The sequence below is a fragment of the Artemia franciscana genome, chromosome 4 (assembly GCF_032884065.1).
Source record: "Artemia franciscana chromosome 4, ASM3288406v1, whole genome shotgun sequence".
Taxonomy (NCBI): domain Eukaryota; kingdom Metazoa; phylum Arthropoda; class Branchiopoda; order Anostraca; family Artemiidae; genus Artemia; species Artemia franciscana.
In genome coordinates, this window is record NC_088866.1 from 4683710 (window position 1) to 4707422 (window position 23713).

Here is a 23713-nt window from a genome sequence, read left to right on the forward strand (position 1 = left end):
TTAAGAACGACCCCTGAATCACAAAAACCGTAGAATAAATAGTTGAAATTACAAAAATGCTTTAGCGTAAAGAGCGAAGTATTAGGAGGAGGTGAGCCCATCATATCCGTAATAATTTCTGTTCGTTTTAAGTTTTAATTCTGCTCCTTACTTTCAGTTGAAAAAACTTTTTCATATTTATTTTTTCATTGTTTTTTTTTAAGTAATGCTAGAAAATCCTGCGCTCCCTTCATGGAAATTTTCCTCCCCAATGATTAAATTCCTCCAAGGAAAGTTCACCCAGTATTTTCCTTCTTCTCACCCCCCCCCCGCCAACCAAACAAGAGCTAAGAGCTCATATGGCACTTATGACGAGGCAGAAGAGCTAAGAGCCAAGAGCTCATATTGTATGATCTCTAACAAAATTCTAAGAACCAATAGATTGATTTAAAAAGGAAAATCAGAGGCTTAATGCCGGTCAGGATTTAAAATAAGAACTCCAAGTCACGATGTCCTTCTAAATATCAAAATTCATTAATATCCGATCACCCACTCGTAAGTTATAAATACCTCATTTTTTCTAATTTTTCCTCTCCCTTTAGCCCCCCAGATGGTCGAATCTGGGAAAACGACTTTATAAAGTCAATTTGTGCAGCTCCCAGACACGCCTACCAATTTTCATCGTCTTAGCATGTCCAGACGCACCAACCTCGCCAAAGCACTGAACCCCTCCCCTCAACTCCCACAAAGAGAGCAAATCCAGTACGGTTACGGCAATCATGTATCTAAGACATTTGCTTCTTCTAAACACCAAGCTACATCCCGATTCCTCCACTATAAGCGTTTTCCAAGATTTCCAATTTCCCCCTCCAACTCCCCCCAATGTCAACAGATCTGATTGGGATTCGAAATATGAGCTCTGAGACATGAATTCCTTCTAAATATCAAATTTCATGAAGATCCGGTTAAGATCCATTAAGATTCTTAGGTTGAAAATACATCAATTTTTCTAATTCTTCAAAATTAATACCCCCAGCTCCTCCAAAGAGAACGGATCCGTTCCAATTATGTCAATCACGTATCTAGAATTTGTGCTTATTCTTCCCATCAAGTTTCATCCCGATCTCTCCACTATAAGCGTTTTCCAAGATTTCTGTTTCCCTCCTCCAACCTCCATGTCCCCGGATCCAATTCGAGCCGAAAATGGAGCATCTGAGACATAAGATCCTTCTATATATCAAGTTTCATTAAGATCCGATCACCTATTCGTAAGATAAAAATACCCCCATTTTCACGTTTTATACGAATTCCAGTTTCCCTCTCCAACTCCCCCCAATGTCACAGGATCTGGTCGGAATTTAAAATAAGAGCTTTAAAGCAAAAGATCCTTCTAAATATCAAATTTCATTAAGATCTGGTCACCCGTTCGTAAGCTACAAATACCTCATTTTTCCGAATTACCCCCCCCCCCCCCACTCCATCAAAGAGAGCGGATCCGGTCCAGTTATGTCAGTCACGTATCTTAGACTTGTTTTTATTCTTCCCATCCAGTTTCATCCCGATTTCTCCGCTTTAAGTATTTTCTAAGATGTCCGCCCCCCCCCCAATGACGCTGGATCCGGCTGAGATTTAAAGCAAGAGATCTGAGTTACGAGGTCCTTATAAATATGAAGTTTCATGAAGATCCGATTACTCCTTCGTAAGTTAAAAATACGTCATTTTTTCTAATTTTTCAGAATTAGCCCCCCCCCCAATAGATCGGATCCGTTCCAATTATGTCAATCACGTATCTAAGACTTCTGCTTATTTTTCCCACCAAGTTTCATCCCGATCCCTCCACTCTAAGCGTTTTCCATGATTTTAGGTTCCCCCAAACTCCCCCCAATGTCACCAGATCCGGTCGGGATTTAAAATAAGAGCTTTGAGAAACGATATCCTTCTAAATATCAAATTTGATTGAGATCCGATCACCCGTTCGTAAGTTAAAAATACCCCATTTTTTTAATATTTTCCGGTTATGTCAATCATGTATCTAGGACTTGTGCTTATTTTTCCCACCAAGTTTCATCCCGATCCCTCCACTCTAAGTGTTTTCCAAGATTTTAGGTTTCCCCCTCCCAACTCCCCCCAATGTCACCAAACCCGGTCGGGATTTAAAATAAGAACTCTGAGACACGATATCCTTCCAAACATCAAATTTCATTAAAATCTGATCAACCGTTCGTAAGTTAAAAACACTTCATTTTTTCTATTTTTTTCCGAATTAACCGGCACCCACTCCCCCCTCCCCCAGATGGTCAAATCGGGAAAATGACCATTTCTAATTTAATCTGGCCCGGTCCCTGATACGCCAGCCAAATTTCATCGTCCTAACCTACCTGGAAGTGCCTGAAGTAGCAAAACCGGGGCCGACAGACAGACCGACAGAATTTGAGATTGCTATATGTCACTTGGTTAATACCAAGTGCTATAAAGATCCCCCTGAAAACGTCTGTACACTTCCAAATAACCAATAGTATATGTAAGCACTGGTCAAAGTTTGTAACGTGTAGCCCCTCCCACGGGGACTGTGGCGGAGTAAGTCGTCCCGAAAGACATAGTTATAAGGTTTTTCGACTACGTTGAAGAAAATGGCTATCTTAGAATATTGATTCGGTGATTTTGGGAAAATAATTAGCGTGGGAGGGGGCCTAGGTGCCTTTGGTTACTTAAAAAGTGCACTATAACTTCCGTTAGAATGAGCCCTCTCGCAAGATTTTAGGACCACCGGGTCGATACGATTACCCCTGGGGGAAAAAAACAAACCAATAAACACGCATCCGTGTTTATTTGCCTTATTTTTATAATTTATCTTATTTTTGAATTCTGGCAAAAAATACAAAAATTCCATAGTTTTGTAGATAGGAGCTTGAAACTTCTACATAAGGGTTCTCTGATACGATGAATCTGATTGTGTAATTTTTGTTAATATTCTATGAATTTTAGGGGTTGTTTTCCCCTATTTTCTAAAATAAGGCAGATTTTCTCAGGCTCGTAACTTTTGCTGGGTAAGACTAAACTCGATGAAACTTATATATTTAAAATCAGCATTAAAATGCGATTCTTTTAATGTAGTTATTGGTATTAAAATTCCATTTTTAGAAGTTTGGTTAATATTGAGCCGGGTCGCTCCTTACAACAGTTTGTTACCACGAACTGTTTGATGAAGAACTTTTGAGATAAATCAATCAGTACTATGATCATAAGGGTTTCCATTTTGAAATGCCTATTTTTTATTTAGAAGATTATCAAAATTTAAAAGAGGCTATAGTTGAATCAGGAACACTTAATCAAAAGATATGGAGGAAAGATGAAAGGTGTGAAATCTAGTGAATTAGAAAAAAAGCGTAAGTTACCTCCTTAATGCCGCGCTCTTTACGCTAAAGTTTTTTACTGTTTTAAAAAGTAGAGCTGAAAGAAAGAGTCTAACTTTAGCGTAAAGATTGAGGCGTTAAGGAGGTAACAGCCCCTTTCATATAAGGAGTAATTTACGTTCGTTTTAAGTTTTAATGTCGCTCCTTACTTTCAGTTAAAAAAAAACTTGTTTTTATTTTATTTAATCCACAACAAGGAACTGGGATTTATATGAATGCAAATGATATGATTGAAAAATTATGCAGTTTGTTAGGTAGCAGAGCTGCTGGAAATACGTTTGATTCACCTGTTTGATTCATTATTCAAAAGTAAAATTATTAAGAAAATTGAGTATAATACTATTTACGACAACTATTTCAGAATTTAAATTTTTTGAGGAAAACTCCTTTTCTAATAAATGGTTTTGATCATTATTAGTCGGAGAAGAAAAAAACGGAAAGATAAAAGAAGCCGTCGATGCGAAATATCGTTGTTGGAGCCACTTTTCATGTTTTTTTTTCAAGCCAATAAATTTTACACTTTTTGCAGCTATTCTGACGAGGGGAGTCTCCACATTTTGGTTGAGATGATAAAGGTTCAACTGTTGCTGGCGAGTCCACAGATGATTTAAAGCAAGAGAATATGGGAGTTTTAACAGAATTGATTCTGTGGTTACATGCTAATCGATTGTCATAGCTAAAACAAAATTCATGATTTACAGCCGCATTTATAAAGAACCTATTGAATTTGATAAGGTGAGTGTTGAAGGCCTAAATATCAGCATTGAAAGAGCAAGTTCTATACGGTATCTATACGGTAATCTGTACGGTAATCTATACGGTAAGTTCTATACGGTGTGGAGATTGATTATTATCTTTCGTTTAAAGGTCATCTTGGTTGTCTTCAAATTAAAGCAGCTCAAAGAGTTGGAGTCATGTAGAGGTTACGTTGCAACATTGTTTCCCTTATGAAATATTAGGATTGTTATATTTTTCTTTAGTTCATTCTTATTTACCATAATGTCCTATTGTTTATTTGGCAACATCTAAAACCCATCTTAAACCGTTACAAATGCTCCCAGTTTATTTTCAGTCCATTTATATGATTGGGAGTAAGGGCGAACTTCATCATTATGAGACCTGGCATAAAGACCAACGTATTTCTTCTCGATTTATAACGGACCGATCGAGATTTCCCCCAAGGATCATGGTAACAAGCGCAAAGAGAAAATTTAACACTGTGTATGATGATATGATTTACTATCATTCATCGTCTCTGATTGCTCATGATGTCATTCTCCGTGCACGTTTATTTGATTGTTTTGTTATTTTGGTAATTATTTCGGCGTTCTGCTTTGTGTGGTGGGCCGTGGACTTGGGTATTGGATCTTCAACTAGCTTTACTTATGTTGTAAATATTGCTAGGGTTACCACAATCACGAGCTCTGCCTCTCCGTGATAACCCTGTGTATTTTATTTGTTATACGTAGTATATTAATAAATTGAATTGAATTGACAGTGTTATAGAAAAATGCAGTTTTATTTGTAAAAAAATTTACTATATTTTGAAAATTATTTTTTTAAATTACAAAAGGCACTAGATGTGACAATTTTCTTAAGAATGAACCATTGAATATCTCTCTACGATATTCCAGTGGCCAGCTATCCGAGGAAAAGAAAAAAAAAAGATGCCCTTGATGCAGAACGTCGTGGTTGCAGCCACTTTTCTTGACTTCTAAACCAATATATTTTTATTGTTATTCAAGCCCAGGGAAAGTTAGTTTCCTATACAGAGGTATTAGACAGGGCGGTTCTAACAATGTACTTGTTTTGATACTAGATTTAGGAGTTATGGATCGTTTTTTTCTTTTTTACCATTTTTTTTTTACAACGGGGTGTGATCGTCTCTTACTAGGTTGCTTGCAACCGCTGCATCCCGGAAAGAAAAAAGCCATAAGCTTTTTCCTGTGCGTAATATATTATAGGACAGATCGTGTCAAAAACTGACTCATAGAAATACCGTTCTCAGAGACATCACATTTGAGACCATAGAGACACCTAACAATACGCTTTAATCAAATTGATAACAGATACAATTCTCTGGTTTGTAGTAATAGCCAAACTGATGTTGCAGCAAGCTCCAAAGAACCTAACACTAAAACTGGAGAATATAACTAACTAATTAGAATCCTGTAACACATATTTTTATCAAGTTTAGTCAAAAACCTACAATACTGATCCGCCAGACTTTTTTTTAAGATAAAAGCCAAAATTATGACTATATTAGCTTAGAAGAATATTCTTTGGGTATCACTTACGTTTTACCTTTTTGTGCTTGTCACACCTAGTTCTTGTTTTTTTTTTATGACGTCACATATAGATAATCATAATCAGAAATGACGCCATACTCAACAGGAGTAAAACGGTGTACCGTCATTTACCATATTGCGTCGTAACGATGTGTAAACTTCAAACCGCCTTATTAGCGAAAGTCCCGTATTTGTGAAAAAAGTACTATATATTCAACTCGACGATGTCTTTTAAGATCAAAATCAATAATAATTAAAGCGAATCACACTGAGAAGAATACAATTTTGGTGGTTCTGATAATGCGGAACCAACAAGTCACAGCTTAACCTTGGATACATTTTCCAGTTTGACCAATATATTAAAAGAGAAAGAAAAGGGGCATGCACATCAGATTCTGTTTCTGCAAAGGATAACAAAATTCTGGGATAAGTTTATACTTCATTCTAAATGGGAATTGTGTAAGTTTCAATATGAAATAGATCACCATGTGTGCATGATGATACAACACACTTATCTTTTGACGAGATTTTAAAACACAATGTAATTAAGACCGAATATTACACAGAAGAAAAAAGCCTTTTGCTAAAAGATAATTTACTATAAAGTTTTGGCAATATTATAGAATCTTTCAACTGAAATAATATTACGACAGAAGATAACCTTAATTATAAATCTCAAAAATAACAATGTAGAATGCATAAATATTTATGGCGCTTGGGCAACAATTTTACCTTTTGATTAGAAACTACAAAAATGCCAGGAAATCAAAAAATAAATTTAAATTATTAAATTCCGTAATTTGCATTTTAGATGTGTCAAAAGTTAACAAAACACAACATTGAGAATTTGTAGATGAAATCAAATAAACATCACACCTTATTAAAACCAGATGCCTCAGCCTCTGACATTGACAAGTTGCGGTTTGAAGCAAAACAAAATGATTTTGCACCTGTTTTTATTAATCCAACATATGTGTCATTATGTCATGAAGTATTACAAAACACTGGTATTATACAAGATACTGATGTTAATGTTTGTAGTGCTGTTGGCTTTCCATTAGGGGCAAATATGTGTACAGACATGAAAGAGGCATACATACCAAACTTTATCAATACAAATGCTCCAAAGCGTCAATTAGTTTCACCCGGTATTGGACAAGAAAGGAAAGCAACAGGTGTATTAGATTATATTGCAACAGAGACTCCAACGCATCCAGCAATGATGTATGGTTTTGGCACAGAAAGGAAGATGACATACATACCAAATTTTATCACTATAAATGCTCCAAAGCATCCAGTAGTTTCAGTCGGTGTTGGAACAGAGAGGACTGTGGCTTATATATCAGATTGTATTGCTACAAAGACTCCAACACGTCTACCAATGCTGTATGGTTATGGCACAGAAAGAAAAGTGGCATACACACATGGTTCAGTTGGTGTAAAGACACCAGCGTATCCAGCAGCGCGACATGGTATAGGAAAGCCATTGACTGTTCCCACGAATTCGACATATGGCTTAAAAAAAACGAATCTGCCTTCCAAATTAAAAAGTAAAAGCAGTAGAAAAATTATAAGACAGGGTATTGCGACAAGTAATTCGAATTCGTCAAAAATGATCGACGGCCAATGGGAGGAGATGATTGATACTGATAAGGAGCTTGGATTCGTGAATACCTATGTAGATTATATGCCTGCAAAACTTAAAGTTGGGCAAGCACACCCAGATCCTACCGTTGAGACTGCAAGTCTTTCAAGTGTTAAGCCTCCTGATATTACTTATAAATTATCTCTTCCCAGTGATATCATTGATCAGCAAAAGCTTTCCACCCTTCAGCTTGAAGCCATCTCGTATGCTTGTCAACTACACGAAAAGCAACTTCCTAACGGCAAAAGAGCCGGTTTTTTACTTGGTGATGGCCCTGGTATGGGGAAGGGTAGAACAATATCTGGAATTATTCTGGAAAACTACATATTGAAACGAAAGAGAATATTATGGGTGTCTGTCAGCTCTGACTTGAAGATCGACGCAGAAAGGGATCTCAGAGACATTGGAGCTAACAAAATCAAACTCTATGCACTAAATAAGCTAAAATATGCTGATATTAATTCTTCAGCAAATGGAAATATCAAGAAAGGAGTTCTCTTCAGCACATATGCCTCTCTCATTGCTAGGTCATCTGGCAGAGGTATATATAACACGCGTTTACAAATGATTACAGAATGGTTTGGGCCTGATTTTAATGGACTCATTGTCTTTGACGAGTGTCACCGAGCGAAAAGCCTGATACCTGAAAATAACATGGGAAAACCAACAAAGACTGCGAAAACCGTATGTGATCTCCAAGAAGCATTGCCAAATGCAAGGATTGTCTATGTCTCAGCCACTGGCGCAACTGTGCCTCATAATATGAGATATATGAGTCGTTTAGGCCTATGGGGTGATGGAAGCTCTTTCCCAAAACCTGGTAGTTTCTTTAACTCCATTGAAAGAAAGGGAGTTGGAGCAATGGAACTTGTGGCAATGAATATGAAAGCCAGAGGCGTTTATGTAGCCAGACAGCTTTCATTTGCTGGTGTCAGTTTTGAGATACGAGAAATTGAAATGAATCCGAATTTTATTCAAGTCTATGATGAATCAGTTGATTTCTGGACTGATATGCAAAAGAGATTTCAAAAAGCAATACATCTAGTCTTCACTAAAAACAGCGCAGAAGAAAAAACCATTTGGCGCCAATTTTGGTCTGCTCATCAAAGGTTTTTCAAATATATGTGTGTAGCTTCTAAAGTTGATGCTACTGTAAAAATAGCTAGGGATGCTGTAAAAAATGGCAAAAGTGTTGTCATTGGTTTACAAACTACCGGTGAGGCTCGAACCCTAGAGATAATTGACCAAGAAGAAGACAGGACGAGTTTTGTATCGATGGTCAAAGGTGTCATCCAGCTTTTTGTCGAAAACCATTTTCCAAGACCAAACCGAGTTGACAATATCAAACAAGTACTTGAACAAAATAGTTTAGGAGAGCTGAATGTACTACCAGATGAAAGTAGAAAACGAAAAGCTAATACCTTGCCAATACTGAAGACTAAAATGATGAGGTTAGATGATCCTATTTCTGATATAAAAAATGAAATTCTACAAAGATTGTCAGAATTGGGAAAGAAGCTACCTCCAAACACACTGGACCTACTAGTGGATGAACTTGGGGGCCCAAATGAAGTTGCTGAGATGACCGGTCGAAAACGTCGTATGGTTAAAGACAACATAGGAAATGTCATATACGATTCTCGCGCTAATTCCGAGGTAACAACCGATATGTTGAATGTGCGAGAACGAGAAATGTTTCAAAGTGGTGATAAAAATATTGCTATTATCAGCGAAGCTGCAAGTAGTGGTATTTCATTGCATGCTGATAAGAAAGCTTTGAACACAAAAAGACGAGTTCACATTACCCTGGAACTTCCATGGAGTGCAGACAGAGTGACTCAACAGTTGGGTCGAACTCATCGTTCGAATCAGATGCATCCACCTGCGTACATACTCCTCGTGTCTGACCTTGGAGGTGAGCGTCGATTTGCGTCTATTGTAGCCAAACGGCTGGAATGTCTTGGTGCACTCACTCACGGAGACCGAAAAGCAGGAGCGGCTAGCAGTTTATCGCAGTTTAATATTTATAGCGAATACGGCCAATTAGCTTTAGACCTATTAATGAGAGCTATTGAGCGCCAAGAGGAAGGGTATGTCAAGATACCTGATAATTATAAAGGCAACTTCATGGAAGATGCTCGTGCAGCTCTCGTCTCGGTTGGAATGTTGCCTGATTTTGAAAACCTGATATGTAAAGATAAAATTGCAAGGTTTTTAAACAAACTGTTAGGTGTGAAAGTGCGTTTGCAAAACGCTATATTTCAATTTTACATGGACATTTTAGCACATGTTGTCAATAAAGCAAAGGACGTGAACATTTACGATTATGGTATTCTGGATCTTGGAGAAGTAAAAATGCTTGAATCCAATTTGTTTGGTTACAGACATGCCACTGGTCCATCAAAAGTTGTACTGTGCAAAGTTGAAGTTGAAAGAGGGATAACGTGGAAAATGGTGTCTAGGTACGAAATAGCAAGCGACAATCAGGAAGGATTTTATTTACTGAATAAGCCTCGTGAAGGTTGTAGATATGGACCAGTTCTTGCAACCAGACGAATCAAGAGAAAGCTGAGCGATGATGAATCGTTTGTTATCACAAGACCTGCCAGAACAGGAGAACCAGAAATAATAACATTTGCTGATTTGAAACAAGACTATCATCAGGTTCATGCCGAGGAAGCAAAAGAACACTGGGAGAAACACTACGAGCATTCCAAGGAAAATTGCTTTCATATCTATTGGAAGGGTTATTGCAATAATGGTAATTGCATCAAGGGGAAGCGGTGTTGTAACTATTGGATTCTTAAGGGGGATATTATGACTGTGTGGCCAAAGTTGGAACCTATAGCAGAAGCCTGGAAGAATATTCAAGTGGTTCGAATGAACATGCAAACTCAAAAAGATATCGGAATCCTGGTTCCAACGAACGAAGTATCCATTCTTGTAGAAACACTTAAGGAGGATGCACTGTCAATGGATATTCAACTAGAATAAATTCAAGTCATCCTTTCTGTTGCAAGCGGAGGGCAAGTTTCCCCTCTAAACTTCCTCCGAGATTTGGAAAAATACCTTATTCAGAGTATTTACACTGAAAAATGTCTTTTTCGCAGTTTCAATTGACAAATAGAAAAAACAGCTATTTCCCTCTCCCCCCAAGATTTCAAATAATAAATTTGGTTTCCATCTGAATTTTCGTTAATTGACACAACAGCCGTTAGACCTATAATTTCCTGGCACTTCCCGGAAAGCCTCGCCAGAAAAAGCCGAATTAAAAATCGATTTCGAATTTTGGTGTCAAGACAAAAACAGCACAAAGACATCAAAAAAGTTTAAAAACGAAAATAAACTAAAAAATTGAAAAGAATATAAAATTAGCTTGATAGAATGAATAAATAATCTATTAAGTATTACTTAAAACAGTCAAAAAAAAATTTGTCACAAAATATGAAAATCTACATGAGTCATAGCATGTCATAAGATTAAAAAAGTAACAACCAATAAAATATAAAGAAGATTAAGAGAAATATATTTAAAGGTTAAAAAAGAAAGGAAACAAACCCCCATATTCAAAACAAAGGCGACGTCATGTACAGATGATAAAAAGGGAAAAACTAGCCAGATTTTGTTTCATTTTTTCTCCATATGTAGGGGACACAGCTTTTTTGCATCTAGATGTAAAGCAGCAAACGGTGGACGAGAAACGGGCAGAGAAGCAGTCCGTTACAGCTGAAGCAGATTTACTTCTTGAGGAAGCCAGCCATGTAAGGGATTAACAATATTTACAAACCCCCACATCCCCCATATCCAAAACAAAGGCGACGCCTTGCACAGATGATAAAGTGAGAAACTAACCAGATTTTGCTTCCTAATTTTTTCCATATGTAGGGGACACAATTTTTTCGCATCTAGATGTAAAGCAGCAAACGATGGACGAGAAACGGACTGAGAAGCAGCCCGTTACAGCAGATACGGATTTACTTCTTGAGGAAGCAATCCATGCAAGGGATTAACAATATTTCAAGGCCTCTTGTCAACAAACTATCAAACGCAAGCTTTGACAAAAAAAAAGAAATCCCAAAGGACCTCTTGTCGGTTTTTACTTGTTAGTTTTTTGGAGTCCTATTCCGACCACTGAGATTCCACTTAACTACCAAATAGCGTTTCTTAGCTTAGCTTAGCTTAGCTTGGCTTTCTTTCTTTTTTTTTATAGAAAAAATTTGTTTAAAGATCTAAACATGCTATCCACTGCGCCATACAGGCTTTTAAAGAAATGTTATATTCCTTGAAACAGTAGGGATTTGAACCTGAGGGCCTTCAGTTCAGCAGCACAGTCGTATCCACTATGCAGTCAGAAGGTTTGGTTTAAAACATGCAAACATAGGAAAATTTGAAAAAAAAAGTACACAAAAAATGGATGAAAAAACCGAAAGTAGAAAAAAATTTCAAACAAAAACAGTTTATAAACAATGGCAGTATAGTAGTTTTTCCAAGACAGTAGAATTCAATTTAGTTGATATTTCGGCCCTATGTCCAATGGCCGTCTTTAGCACAACACCAGAAAATATATATATATATATATATATATATATATATATATATATATATATATATATATATATACATATATATACATATATATATATATAAAATATATATAAAATACCTAGTTGGTGGGGGCGCTTCGCGCCCCCCACAGGCCCCCCCGCGCTCGTAAGTCGTTACGCCGTATTAGTTACGCGCCATTGTAGTTGTGTCCCTGTGTCCCACCTGTGAATATAGATAGATATATATATATGTTTTTAACTACGTAAAACTTGCAAATATACAACATTCTTCGCTGTCCCATTGTCTGTGCATATAAATAGATTGTCAGGTTTACAGACTCTTGAACATGCAACATATAATTGTCCATGGGAAAAACAATCCGTATTCAGATCTATACCTCATTATTCTAATGATTGCCCTTGAGCTTTGTTGATGGTGATTGCTAATCGAACATTCCCTGTGTCCCCGTCGTCATTTATATTCCTTACTTCAACGACGTTCAGCCAGGACTGATAAATAAAATGATATGAGACGATAAATCCATTCAAACCAAACAGAACAAACATAATTAAATACAAGCTTTCAAAGCTAATCTTGCTTTTTTGGCAGCTTGCCTCAAAGGCCTTTTCGTAACTGGTTCAATACTATTATAAATTGGTTTAGTAAAATATTTTGTTGGATTATTTTTAATTAAATTTGAGTATAAAGAATTTAGTGAATACTCTCCCAAGTCCCTATCTAAAGAAACATTATTGTTTATTTTGAGACTAATTTCGATTTATTCCTGAGCCACCTGTTTTATCCCCAAATCATTACTAATGACGGAAGATTTTTCAACAAGAGCTAAGAGCTCATATGGCACTTGTGACGAGGTCGGAAGAGCCAAAAGCCAAGAGCTCATATGGTGTGAGCTCTAACAAAATTTTAAGAATCAATAGATTGATTTACAAGGGAAACCAGAGGCTTAATGCCGGTTGGGATTTAAAATAAGAGCTCGGAGTCACGAGGTCCTTCTAAATATCAAAATTCATTAAGATCCGATCATCCAATCGTAAGTTAAAAATACCTCATTTTTCTAATTTGTCCTCTCCCTTCGGCCCCCGGATGGTCGAATCGGGGAAAACGACTTTATCAAGTCAATTTGTGCAGCTCGCTTACACGCCTACAAATTTTCATCGTCCTAGCACGTCCAGAAGCACCAAACTCGCCAAAGCACTGAACCCCACCACCTAACTCCCCCAAAGAGAGTGGATCCAGTACGGTTACGTCAATCACATATCTACGACATTTATAAGCGTTTTTCAAGATTTCCGGTTTCCTCCTCCAACTCTCCCCAATGTCAAAAGATCTGGTCAGGATTTGAAAATAGAGCTCTGAGACACAAGTTCCTTCTAAATATCAAATTTCATCGAGATCCGGCCACCCGTTCTGAAGTTAAAAATACCTCAATTTTTCTGATTTTTCCAAATTAACAATCCCCAGCTCCCTCAAAAACAACGGATCCGTACCAATTATTTCAATCTCGTATCTATAACTTGTGCTTATTCTCCCCATCAAGTTTCATCCCGATCTCTCCACTCTAATGGTTTTCCAATATTTCCGGTTTCCAAGTTTCTGTTTCCCCCCTCCAACCCTCTATGTCCCCGGATCCGATTCGAATTGAAAATGGAGCATCTGAGACATAAGATTCTTCTATATATCAAGTTTCATTAAGATCCGATAACCCATTCGTAAGATACTTCGATTTTCACGTTTTCCAAGAATCCCGGTTTCCCCCTCCAACTCCCTTCAATGTCACCGGATTCGGTCAAGATGTGAAATGAGAGTTCTAAAGCAAATATCCTTCTAGATATCAAATTTCATTAAGATCTGATCACCCATTCGTAGGTTACAAATACCTCATTTTTTGTAATTTTTCCGAATTACTCCCCCTCCCCCCAACTCCACCAAAGAGAGTGGATCCGGTCCGGTTATGTCAGTCACCTATCATGGACTTGGGCTTATTCTTTCCACCAAGTTTCATCCTGATCTCTCCGCTTTAAGCGTTTTCCAAGATTTCCGGTCCCCCCCCCAAAAGACACTGGATCCGTTCGGGATTTAAAATAAGAGATCTGAGTTTCGAGGTCGTTCTAAATATGAAATTTCATTAAGATACGATCACTCTTTCGTAAGTCAAAAATACCCCATTTTTTTAATTTTTTATAATTAACCCTCCTCCCCCAACTCCCCCAAAGAGAGCAGATCCGTTCCGGTTATTTCAATCACGTATCTAGGACTTATGATTATTTTTATCACCAAGTTTCATCCCGATCCCTCCACACTAAGCGTGTTCCAATATTTTATGCCTCCCAACTCGCCCCAATGTCACCGGATCCGGTCGGGATTTAAAATAAAGGCTCTTAGACATGATATCCTTTCAAAAATCAAATTTCATTAAGATCCGATCACTCCTTCGTAAGTTAAAAACACTTAATTTTTTCTATTTTTCCGAATTAACCGACCCCCACTCCCCCCAGGTGGTCAAATTGCGAAAATAATTAATTCTTATTTAATCTGGTCCGGTCCCTGATACGCCTGCCAAACTTCATCGTCCTAGCTTACCTGGAAGTTCCTAAAGTAGCAAAACCGGGACAGACAGAGCGACAGACCGGCAGAACTTGCGATCGCTGTATGTCACTTGGTTAATACCAAGTGCCATAAAAAGTATTGTGTGGGAGAGATCACTAAACATGTGCCAGGCTAGAGAAGAATCAAAAGAGGTGTCCTGCCAACTCAGTAGTTGCCACAATCGCAGGAAATTTGATAAACCCCCTTTTGGCGAGTAACTGGGGTTTTATCTTTACCGGCGTTTAAGTAATTTGTGATTTTAAAATTATTAGTGAAAACTACATACAGATTATTTTTTGTGCAAACATTTTTTAAATTTTGTTGTGATTTTCGGAATGTACAGTAAATAGATAATATTTGAGGGCTTATCAGGAGCCTTACATTGTGATATATCTTCGATTTTACGGGAATGTCTTTTTAGTCTACGGTTAAATATATTATTGACAAAAGGAGTTAGGTAACCATTACCAAAAAGAATATCTCTGATTAAATTTATTTCTACATTTATATACGAATCGGAACAAATGTTCAAGGCACGAAATATCCACTGAATTAAATTCCACTGTCTTGAAAAAAATTTCCCTATTGTTTCTAATTTGTTTTTGTTTGATATGGAAAGGCAGTGTGGTCTTCGTCACTATTTAAGAAAAAAATATATTTAAGAAAAAATCTATTCAGGAAAAGTTAAGAAAAACAAAACAAAAGAAAAACCTAAAAAATGATTGAAAACGTAGAGTAAAGAAAAATTTATATTCAAAAACAAGTTAAAAAATCGTAAAGAATTGGTTGAAGACATGCAAACGTAGGAAAATTCTAATTCAAGAAAAGTTAAAAAATAAAAACATACATAAAATGGTTGAATATTTTTAACATGCCAATGTTGAACATGCCAACATAGGAGAATTTGGTACTTATATGATATACGCCCAAGTTGTTCATTAATTGACGCATTATAAAACCGTTTTTTTTTTCGTTAGCTTCTTTCAGCTTAGCGTGAGACAAGACAAAGAGAAGTGACAGTATAGACGGAAAATATATAATTTGGCCAATATATTTACACATTGGGGGGGGAGGGTGAAGTATTTGGACAGTATGAAGTTAGAAAACAATTTTTACTACATAATATGCAGTATAATTATACCTAACACATTAAGCATGCACACTCGCTACACTTTACACCCTCCCCCCAATGTACAAATATATAGCCCAAATCTGTTTCTAAAGTATTATATTTTTATCTTACTTTGGTATATTTCATTAGGATTGAGCGTCAGACAAACATATTAGAAGAAGACATTAGTTAGGACGTATATCATACAAGTACCGAAACATTAAAATTTGTTTTTAAAAAAATGTTAAAATTTGGTTGGAAATATGCGAACATAGGAGAATTTTAATTTTAAAAAATAAATAAAAACTCGTGGAAAACATAAGAACTTCTAATGCAAAAGGTTTAAAAAAAAGTAAAAAATAGTTGAAAATATGCAAATATAAGAAAATTTTAATTAAAAAAGTAAAACAAAACGTAAAAATCGGTTGAAAACATGTGACCATAGGAGAATTACGTTCAATATTTTCAGCAAGTTTAGAACACACTCAAAGAAAGTTTTTAACTAATATCATAACGATGACTTAATGAATGTATTTATAGGAAACTAGCGAATCCAACAAACTAAATATTCCAGTTTAAGTAACTGTCAAAATTACACGTTTCACTGGAGACATAAAATTAAAGAAGGAAATTTTTCAAGACTATTAACGTATCGAAGAGGTTAACTCTAATTTCCTTACCCATAGAAATCATTCCTGCCATCTGCATCACAAAAATGACAGAAAAAATGATCCTTCCTTAGATGTCGATATAGTTCATCTTTATCAAAATATCGACGATCACAAAACTCACAGAGAGGATGTCCTTTCAATGACTTGTCGTCAACGTCGCCTTTACGCCGATGAAGGGCTAAGTCTGATCTCGAATATGCTTTCCTCTCCCAAGTAAATATCTAAAATAAATAAAATTCATCATACAGGGCACCTGAAAAATGTTTTATAGTTTTTAGTATCCGCTAAATAGTTTTAGTAGTCTTATTATTTATGTTTTTTATCTTATGTTTTATGTTTTTTAATCTTATGTTTATGTTTATCTTATGTTTTACGTTTTTTAGTTTTATGTTTTTATCTTATTATATAAGTTTTTTATAGTTTTATGCATCTGAAAAATGTTTTACAGTTTTGTGTTTTTTTATCTTATGTTTACGTTTATTTTATATTGTATGTGTTTTAATCTTATGTTTATCTTATATTTTATGTCTTTTAATCTTGTGTTTATGTTTATATCTTATTATTTATATTTTTATAGTTTTATACATCTACAAAGTGTCCTATAGTTTTGAGGTTCTTTTTATTTTATATTTACGTTTATTTTGTTTTATGTTTATTATCTTATTTTTTTAGTTTTTTTATGTTTTTTATTCTTATGTTTTATAATTTTTTTTTTAATCTTATGTTTTTATGCATCTGAAAAATGTTTTATAGTTTTGCGGGTTTTTTTATCTTACGTTTTATGTTTTTATCTTATTATGTATGTTTTTTATAGATTTATGCATCTGAAAAAATGTTTTATAGTTTTGTGTTTTTTATCTTATGTTTTTTAGTTTTATATTTTTTATCTTATTATTTATGTTTTTTATCTTGCAATGTTTGCAATGAGCAATGTCCACCCCTCCCCTCCCAAAAATTTTCAATGTGGAATTTGTTGTTATTTATTTCTTTTAATTAATGCCCTCTGTCCCATGTTTGCCCTTTAACCCCTATGGTTTGCACCAGCCAGTTCTCCGAACTGTCGGCGAAGGACTTCAAAACTTTTTAGTAAGTATAAAGTAACAAGCATCCGGAAAAATAATTACTTCCATCAATTAACTGTAGAAAATCGAGAAGTGCGTCCTGAAACTTGGAGCCCTTCTCGGGTTGGGAACTCTTCTGGTTTGGGTTGATACCCGATCTTTGGTTCTTTCTCCTTTTCTCGACAACTGTCTTTTTCACTATATTTTAACGATTGCATTTTATTGTACATCTTGTTTTATTTAAATAAAAAGATTTTGATGAAGAAGGCTCTCAGCCGAAATATCCATTTGAGTTTGAGTATGCGTTGTTTGTTTCTAAGTTTGTCTTCTTCTGGGTTGGGTTGACATCCAATCTTTGGTTCTTTCTCCTTTTCTCGGCAACTATCTTTTTTACTAGATGACTTAAAACTCAATCAAATGTTGCCATACTACTAGGTTGCTGTTGTGACGTACTTTTTAGGTTACTACTGTAGTAAAATCGATGGCTGGCTTTAGCCTCCCCCCCCCAGAAAATAACCTCCGTAGAAAATAAGGCTTTCCGAATTTGAGACTTTTATTTGATTTTTTTTCCGCTGGGGGAGGGAATTTGGGCACTTGTGAATGATACGCCACTCAGTCATTTACGCTGCGTAAAACTCGAGAACACGCCAGTTTCTTCGTTAGTTTCTTTCAGCTTTGTGTGACACAAGACAAAGACAAGTGACGGAATATATGGGAAATATAAAATTTAGGCTATATGTTTGTACATAATGGGGGATGGGATAAAGCATTTGGACAGTTTGAAGTCAGAAAACAATTCTTACTTCATAATATGCAGAATAATTATACCTAAGACATTTTGCATGCAGACCCACTATACTTTACCTCCCCCCTCCATAATGTGCAAATATATAGCCAACATTTGTTTCTAAAGTAACCAAGAAACTAACAAAGAAACCGGTTTTGTTCTCGAGTTTTACACATCGTAAACTTGAGTGAGTAGCGTATAATACACAAGACCCGGAATTTTTAATGGAGAGAGCCGGATTTCCGGGTATTATTTAAAAACTATCAGAAACTAAAAAAATTCAACTGAAAGTATGGAGCAACATCAAAACTTAAAACGAACATAAATGATACTAATATGAAAGGAGTTGCCCCTTTCACAAGACCTTGCTCTTTACGCTAATGTTTTGACGTTTTGTCCTAGTTCTTTAAGACCGATTCCTGAAACACAATGGTCGTTTAGTTGGAATAATAAGCTTTGTTTTAAAACACTAAAAAAAATTAGCGTGAAGAGCGATGTCTTGAGGAGGATGTAACCCTTTTATATACATAATAATTTCTGTTCGTTTTAAGCTTGATGTTGGTCCTTACTTTCAGTTGGAAAAACTTGTTTTTTTTTTATTTTAATTTCTGATCGTTTTACGCAGGTTATATCAGCCAGACTTTTAACTGATGGCTGACTTTTGTGGTGTTTGAAGCACTTAACAGCTTACTGTATAGAACTTTATTTTTAAGAAAAGATTTATTCTTCTTCTTCTTTGGATAAGTGTGGAGACACTTTCGCAAAGTCTCCTAACCCGAATCAAACTTCGATCCCTGCAATGTCTTGCTATAGCTGCGTCCAAACTCTGGGTTCTATATGCAAAGTCTATGAGAGAGTTTCCAACGTATATGAGGGGTCTAGATTGGTAGAGATTTGATCCACCAATTCAGATCTGCTATATATGATGTTGCAGGTGTAAATCCATTAATACAATAAAAAAAAAATCATAAAGAAGTCTCTCTTTGGGGATTGGGTTAAAAATTATTTGAAGCAATCTTCTTCTTAGAATTGTAATAAAGACACTTTCACATAATCATGACACCGGAGTCCCAAGGACTCTTGACTCCTGTATTACAAAGCAAAGAACAATGCCAATGGGACACAACAGGACGAAGTAATCTTTAAGTATTCAAAAAGAAGTTTTTTTATTGCAGGCTATTTTAGACCCTTGCTTATTGATTGGAAGAAGTATAGCAATTTATTAAGCGAGGCAACATTATTTTAACAACTAAATCTTGATTAAAATTACAATTAAAACTGAGAAATATTAAAGTTTAAAAAACTGTATTATAAATAAAGCACAAGTAAAGAATAAATAAAGCTTAATCAAAGAATAATTAAAGCTTTAACCTGCACTTGATAAGAATAAAAACTACCAGCGCTACTGACAGCGCAGCACCATTGCTGCAGTGCAGTCCAGAGGAAACTAAAACATTCAAAACAATGGAAAATACACCAGAATATGCAAATATCTTTTCTATACCCTTTCTCTTAGGTTAAATTAAAGAGAATAAGATAAAATGACTGACATTTTCATTTAAGTATCTGCAATAAGCCTCATGACTTTTTCTGAGAGACGCTAGTCTGGCGCTGGTTCTTAAAAATCAAGTTAAGTTTCATATTCTCTTTAGCAGTGTTATTAACCAACCTAGTTTAAACCGTCCTGACTGAGTGGTTGGTGCACTGGCGTGGGAATTCTGTGTCCAAGGAGCACGGGTTCAATCCCAGTTGTGACCAGTTATTTAGTTTGGGACGAGGGTCAGTGGCGTGACTCTGTAAACTCAGCCAGAGTCGACCAAGCTCTACATGGGTACCTGGAGGAATCTGGGGTCTGTGAAAGCGCAGGATGGTTGGCCCCCAACCCCCCATTGCACTTCCTGGCTGAAGGACCATGAAACGGTAATCAGCACCGCCGGTTTGGACCTTAAGGGTCTAGTGCCGTCTCACTTACACTTACTTAGTTTAAAAAGATATTCTTCTGCTTATAAAGTAAACCTAGCTCTGAATGGCTATAAATAGGTCTTGAATCCATGTAATTTTTTCATTATTATCTGTTTGAAAGTACCATTCAACAAGCTGTATCAGATGATCTTTAAAAGAGATTTCATATCGCAAGACAGATTAATTTCACTGGAGGTTACAGACTAGTCAAATGATCAACAAGTCAATGATCGTCAAATGATCAAATGATCAAACAATTCAACAAGGTCAAATGATCATTAGCACCATTCCCATTAATCTTTATTTTCCACATCTGTATTTTTTTTTTTTTTTGACAGCTCAAAGCTGTCAGACACGCTTCCGAGAATTGAGAATTCCAACGAATTTATCAGATTTGTTTAATTGAATATTTCGGGCATCCCTTTTGACGACACAGCGGCTCCTCGGAAAGCCGCGGCTAACAAACTGAGAGCCACCATCGTAATCAGTCTCGCTAGTCTCATATCAATATAAAAGAAGAATTTAGGGATTCTACGAATATACGAATCATTTGATATACGACAGTGCTGTAAATAGTAAAATTGGTAATTTACCTATCTTACCGATATTTTAAAATGACTGTGAAATGAAAACCCGGTCAGTAAAATTGGTAAAATAGGGTATTCCCTAGGAAATACAGGGTAAGATTACTGTTTTCGTTGCCGTGTAGCTAGAAAACCAGCTGAGCATTTTTTTTGTCTATGTTTTTTCAGCTTTTAATGATAGTTTTAAATATTTTGATTTTCCTAGGCTTAAAAGAGTATAATATACCTCCTCTTTTTTGAAAACCAACAGGTAAAAATAGTCCTAACGTAAATGAATTCAAGTTTTGTTAAGAAATACTATTTAGTTTAGGGCATATGGTTCTTCACTGCAGGTGGGTTTAGAGTGAACACATTCCGAGTGGCATCACCTTGGGTCCACTAGGTTTAGTCAGCCAAGTTCCCTGACATCGTCAACATATCCATGGATGTACGATGGTCGACATCTGAACGGGAAGTTCCCATGCGAGGACTTTCCATTACATCATCAATTTTCATTGCAATTATTTTTAATTGGGGGATCGCTACCCCAAGCTACACTAAGCATGGGATCTGATTTGACCTTGGTATAACTAGATGATAAAATTCCCTGCGATGGGGTACACCCAACAAATAAGATTTAGAAGGTATTTAAAAAAGAAGTTTTTAGAAGTTATTTTAAACATAATTCATTTTACCATCAGTATTTTACCCGATATGGAAATGATCTGATTAATGAAGTGAGGAATACAAAGCGATCGGACATGTGACAAGACACAAGGCCCGACAGTTCGGAATGCATTCTCAGAGTATATAAAGGAGTCTCCCACACCTTAAGCGCCGGTTAAAAATTAATTTTTTGAATGATGAATGATCAAAATGGCGAAGAGAAGCGTATTGAATGAGAGTGGGCTATCCAGAATTTTTCAGGCATGAGTAATTATTTGAAATATTATATTGCTTCTTTTTCATTTCTTTTTTGTGTATTTAACGAGTTAGTATTATTGATGATTAAGGTGACATGAAAGTATTACAGGCCAGAACGGCCTTTTGCGAGTAATTGGTATGTATGTGCTATAAAAGTTTTAAATAAAAATCTACCTACCTACCTAAAGAGTTAAAAAAAACACAATTCGGATTTATATATAATATAATTTTTTATAAAAAATGCCTTTTTTGGTAGCACAACTGTTATTGACTTGTGTCCCCCTCCTCTTATTGGGAATATCGAACTTAGATAAGAGAGCATCATGTCTTTAATCAATCCATGAAATTAGACCAGGGGCGGATACAGAGGGGCATTTAATGGTAAGACAAGCATTACGGTAGTTTAGATAGGTTGTAAAAAGGAAGTAAATTACCGAACGTTAGATGGCGTTGGTGATAATAAAAAACAACGTAATTTGTTCTTTAATAGGTTCCTGCTAAGAAAAAGCCAAAGGCTTTTTGAAAACTCACAATCATATAATAAAAGTAAGCATAACAAACAAAGAGAGAGATCTTACCCTTAGATGCTCTAAGCAAAGTTCACAAAAATATAGTTCATGCTCTCGTCGCAAATGATTTGACAAAGTTGAAAAGTTGTCATACACTCTTCCAGGTCTGGCACATTTTTTGCATCTATGCTCCAAAAGCCTCCTAAAAAAACTCTGTATAATATCCAACTAGATAAAGGGTAAAAAGGATAGTTTACTTTACTATAGAAAGGAAAGTTTAATTAACGAGCATTTAACCTAAAAAATAAGAATCACAATTTAGAATCGTCCCTCCAGACAAAATCTAAAAATAAATTCATACTCTTGTCGAAAGTGATTTAAAAAGCCTCCTAAAAAAAGCCTCTTTATAATATCCACCCAGATAAAGGATAAAAAGGACAAAGATCCTCCAGAGCCATTGCTCGCGCATAGGGCGTCGAAATGACGTTTCAGTTGCTAGGTCTTTTAACAGGGACAAGTAGCAAGCTTTTCGCCCAACCTTGCTGCGGCGGGGATCGAACCCTGGGCCCCGTTTTGCTAAACAGAGCATCAATCACCTGTGCTACAACAGGTTTAATATCCACCCAGAGAAGGAAAAAATCCAGAATTGGGTCTTAGGTGATTCAACATGAGAATATGGGGATTCAAAGCCGCCAACAAAGTAGCATCTGATAGATTCATCAAAAGGTAGAACATTTCAGAGAGAGCTTAGTGATTCAGCACAGTGATTCAACCTGGGAATTTAGGGATGAAAACTACCTCCACCGACAGAATAGCGTCTGATAATTCAGACGCTAGAGTATAGGGATTAAAAAAACCCATCAACGACAGAGTTACGCCTGGCAAATTAATAATAAAGCAGAATGTTTCAACCAAAGCTGAGTGATAAAACAGAGAATAATTTCTAATCTATCATAGTTATTGCCCATATTTAGAAAATTTCAAAGAAAGGTGAATAGCTGATCCAATCAATCTTCAATGTTTCCGGACAACAGAGAATAATTTCTAATCGATCATAGTTATTGCCCATTTTTAGAAAATTTCAAAGAAAGGTGAATAGCTGATCCAATCGATCTTCAATGGTAGCGGAATTATATCCAAAAATATTCTCTAGCAGAAAACTTATCGATTTTATTTTTTCCAGAAAAATTATTTTAAGCCGAAATCTGATCTGCATAAAGTAAGCATAAACTGGCTTGGTAAGACCTTTGCAGGATTATTTGATCAGTTGAGTTTAAGCTCGCACACATACTGGTGAAAAGATTCTGCTTTATTTACCTTCCCTCACATTTTAAATTACCTGGAAAGACAAGCATGCGGCAGTTTAGATAGGTTGTAAAAACGTAATAAATTACCAAATGTTAGATGGCGTCGATGATTCTTTTTCGCCTCTTATCTAGTGCCTCTCCCAATTCTTAGAAGTTCCCAACACTCTTTTGTCTCCAATCATACACCTATTTATACAATTCGTAGCAAACAATTCAACTGCAGTAATTCGTAGCAAAAGATAGAAAGTCTCACTCTTAAGATCTTTTGTGCTTCTTTCCTTTCTGTGACTACAAAAAAAAGACCAGAAGTTTGGAAAACAGTTGTTTCTTGAAAAATTTTA

The 23713-nt window shown here is 36.0% G+C and overlaps 2 protein-coding genes across 2 annotated transcripts in view; one reads left to right on the top strand and one right to left on the bottom strand.

Moving 5' to 3' along the window:
* Positions 1-23713, bottom strand: part of LOC136025885 (E3 ubiquitin-protein ligase ZNF598-like) — a 111195-nt gene that overhangs the window by 72056 nt on the left and 15426 nt on the right. The window contains exons 3-4 of the mRNA XM_065701932.1: positions 22135-22267; positions 16269-16480 (exon numbers count right to left, since the gene is read on the bottom strand). Coding sequence (XP_065558004.1) covers positions 16269-16480; positions 22135-22267 — 345 coding nt within the window. The remainder of the gene's footprint in view (positions 1-16268; positions 16481-22134; positions 22268-23713) is intronic.
* On the top strand, positions 6399-10427 carry LOC136025884 (protein strawberry notch homolog 1-like). Its single transcript, XM_065701931.1, has one exon. It carries the CDS (start codon positions 6534-6536, stop codon positions 10317-10319), a length of 3786 nt encoding a protein of 1261 aa, XP_065558003.1. The 5' UTR covers positions 6399-6533; the 3' UTR covers positions 10320-10427.

Bases quoted from the DNA above. Each gene is read 5' to 3' on its own strand.
- LOC136025884 (XM_065701931.1), top strand. From the start codon at position 6,534: ATGAAATCAAATAAACATCACACCTTATTAAAACCAGATGCCTCAGCC.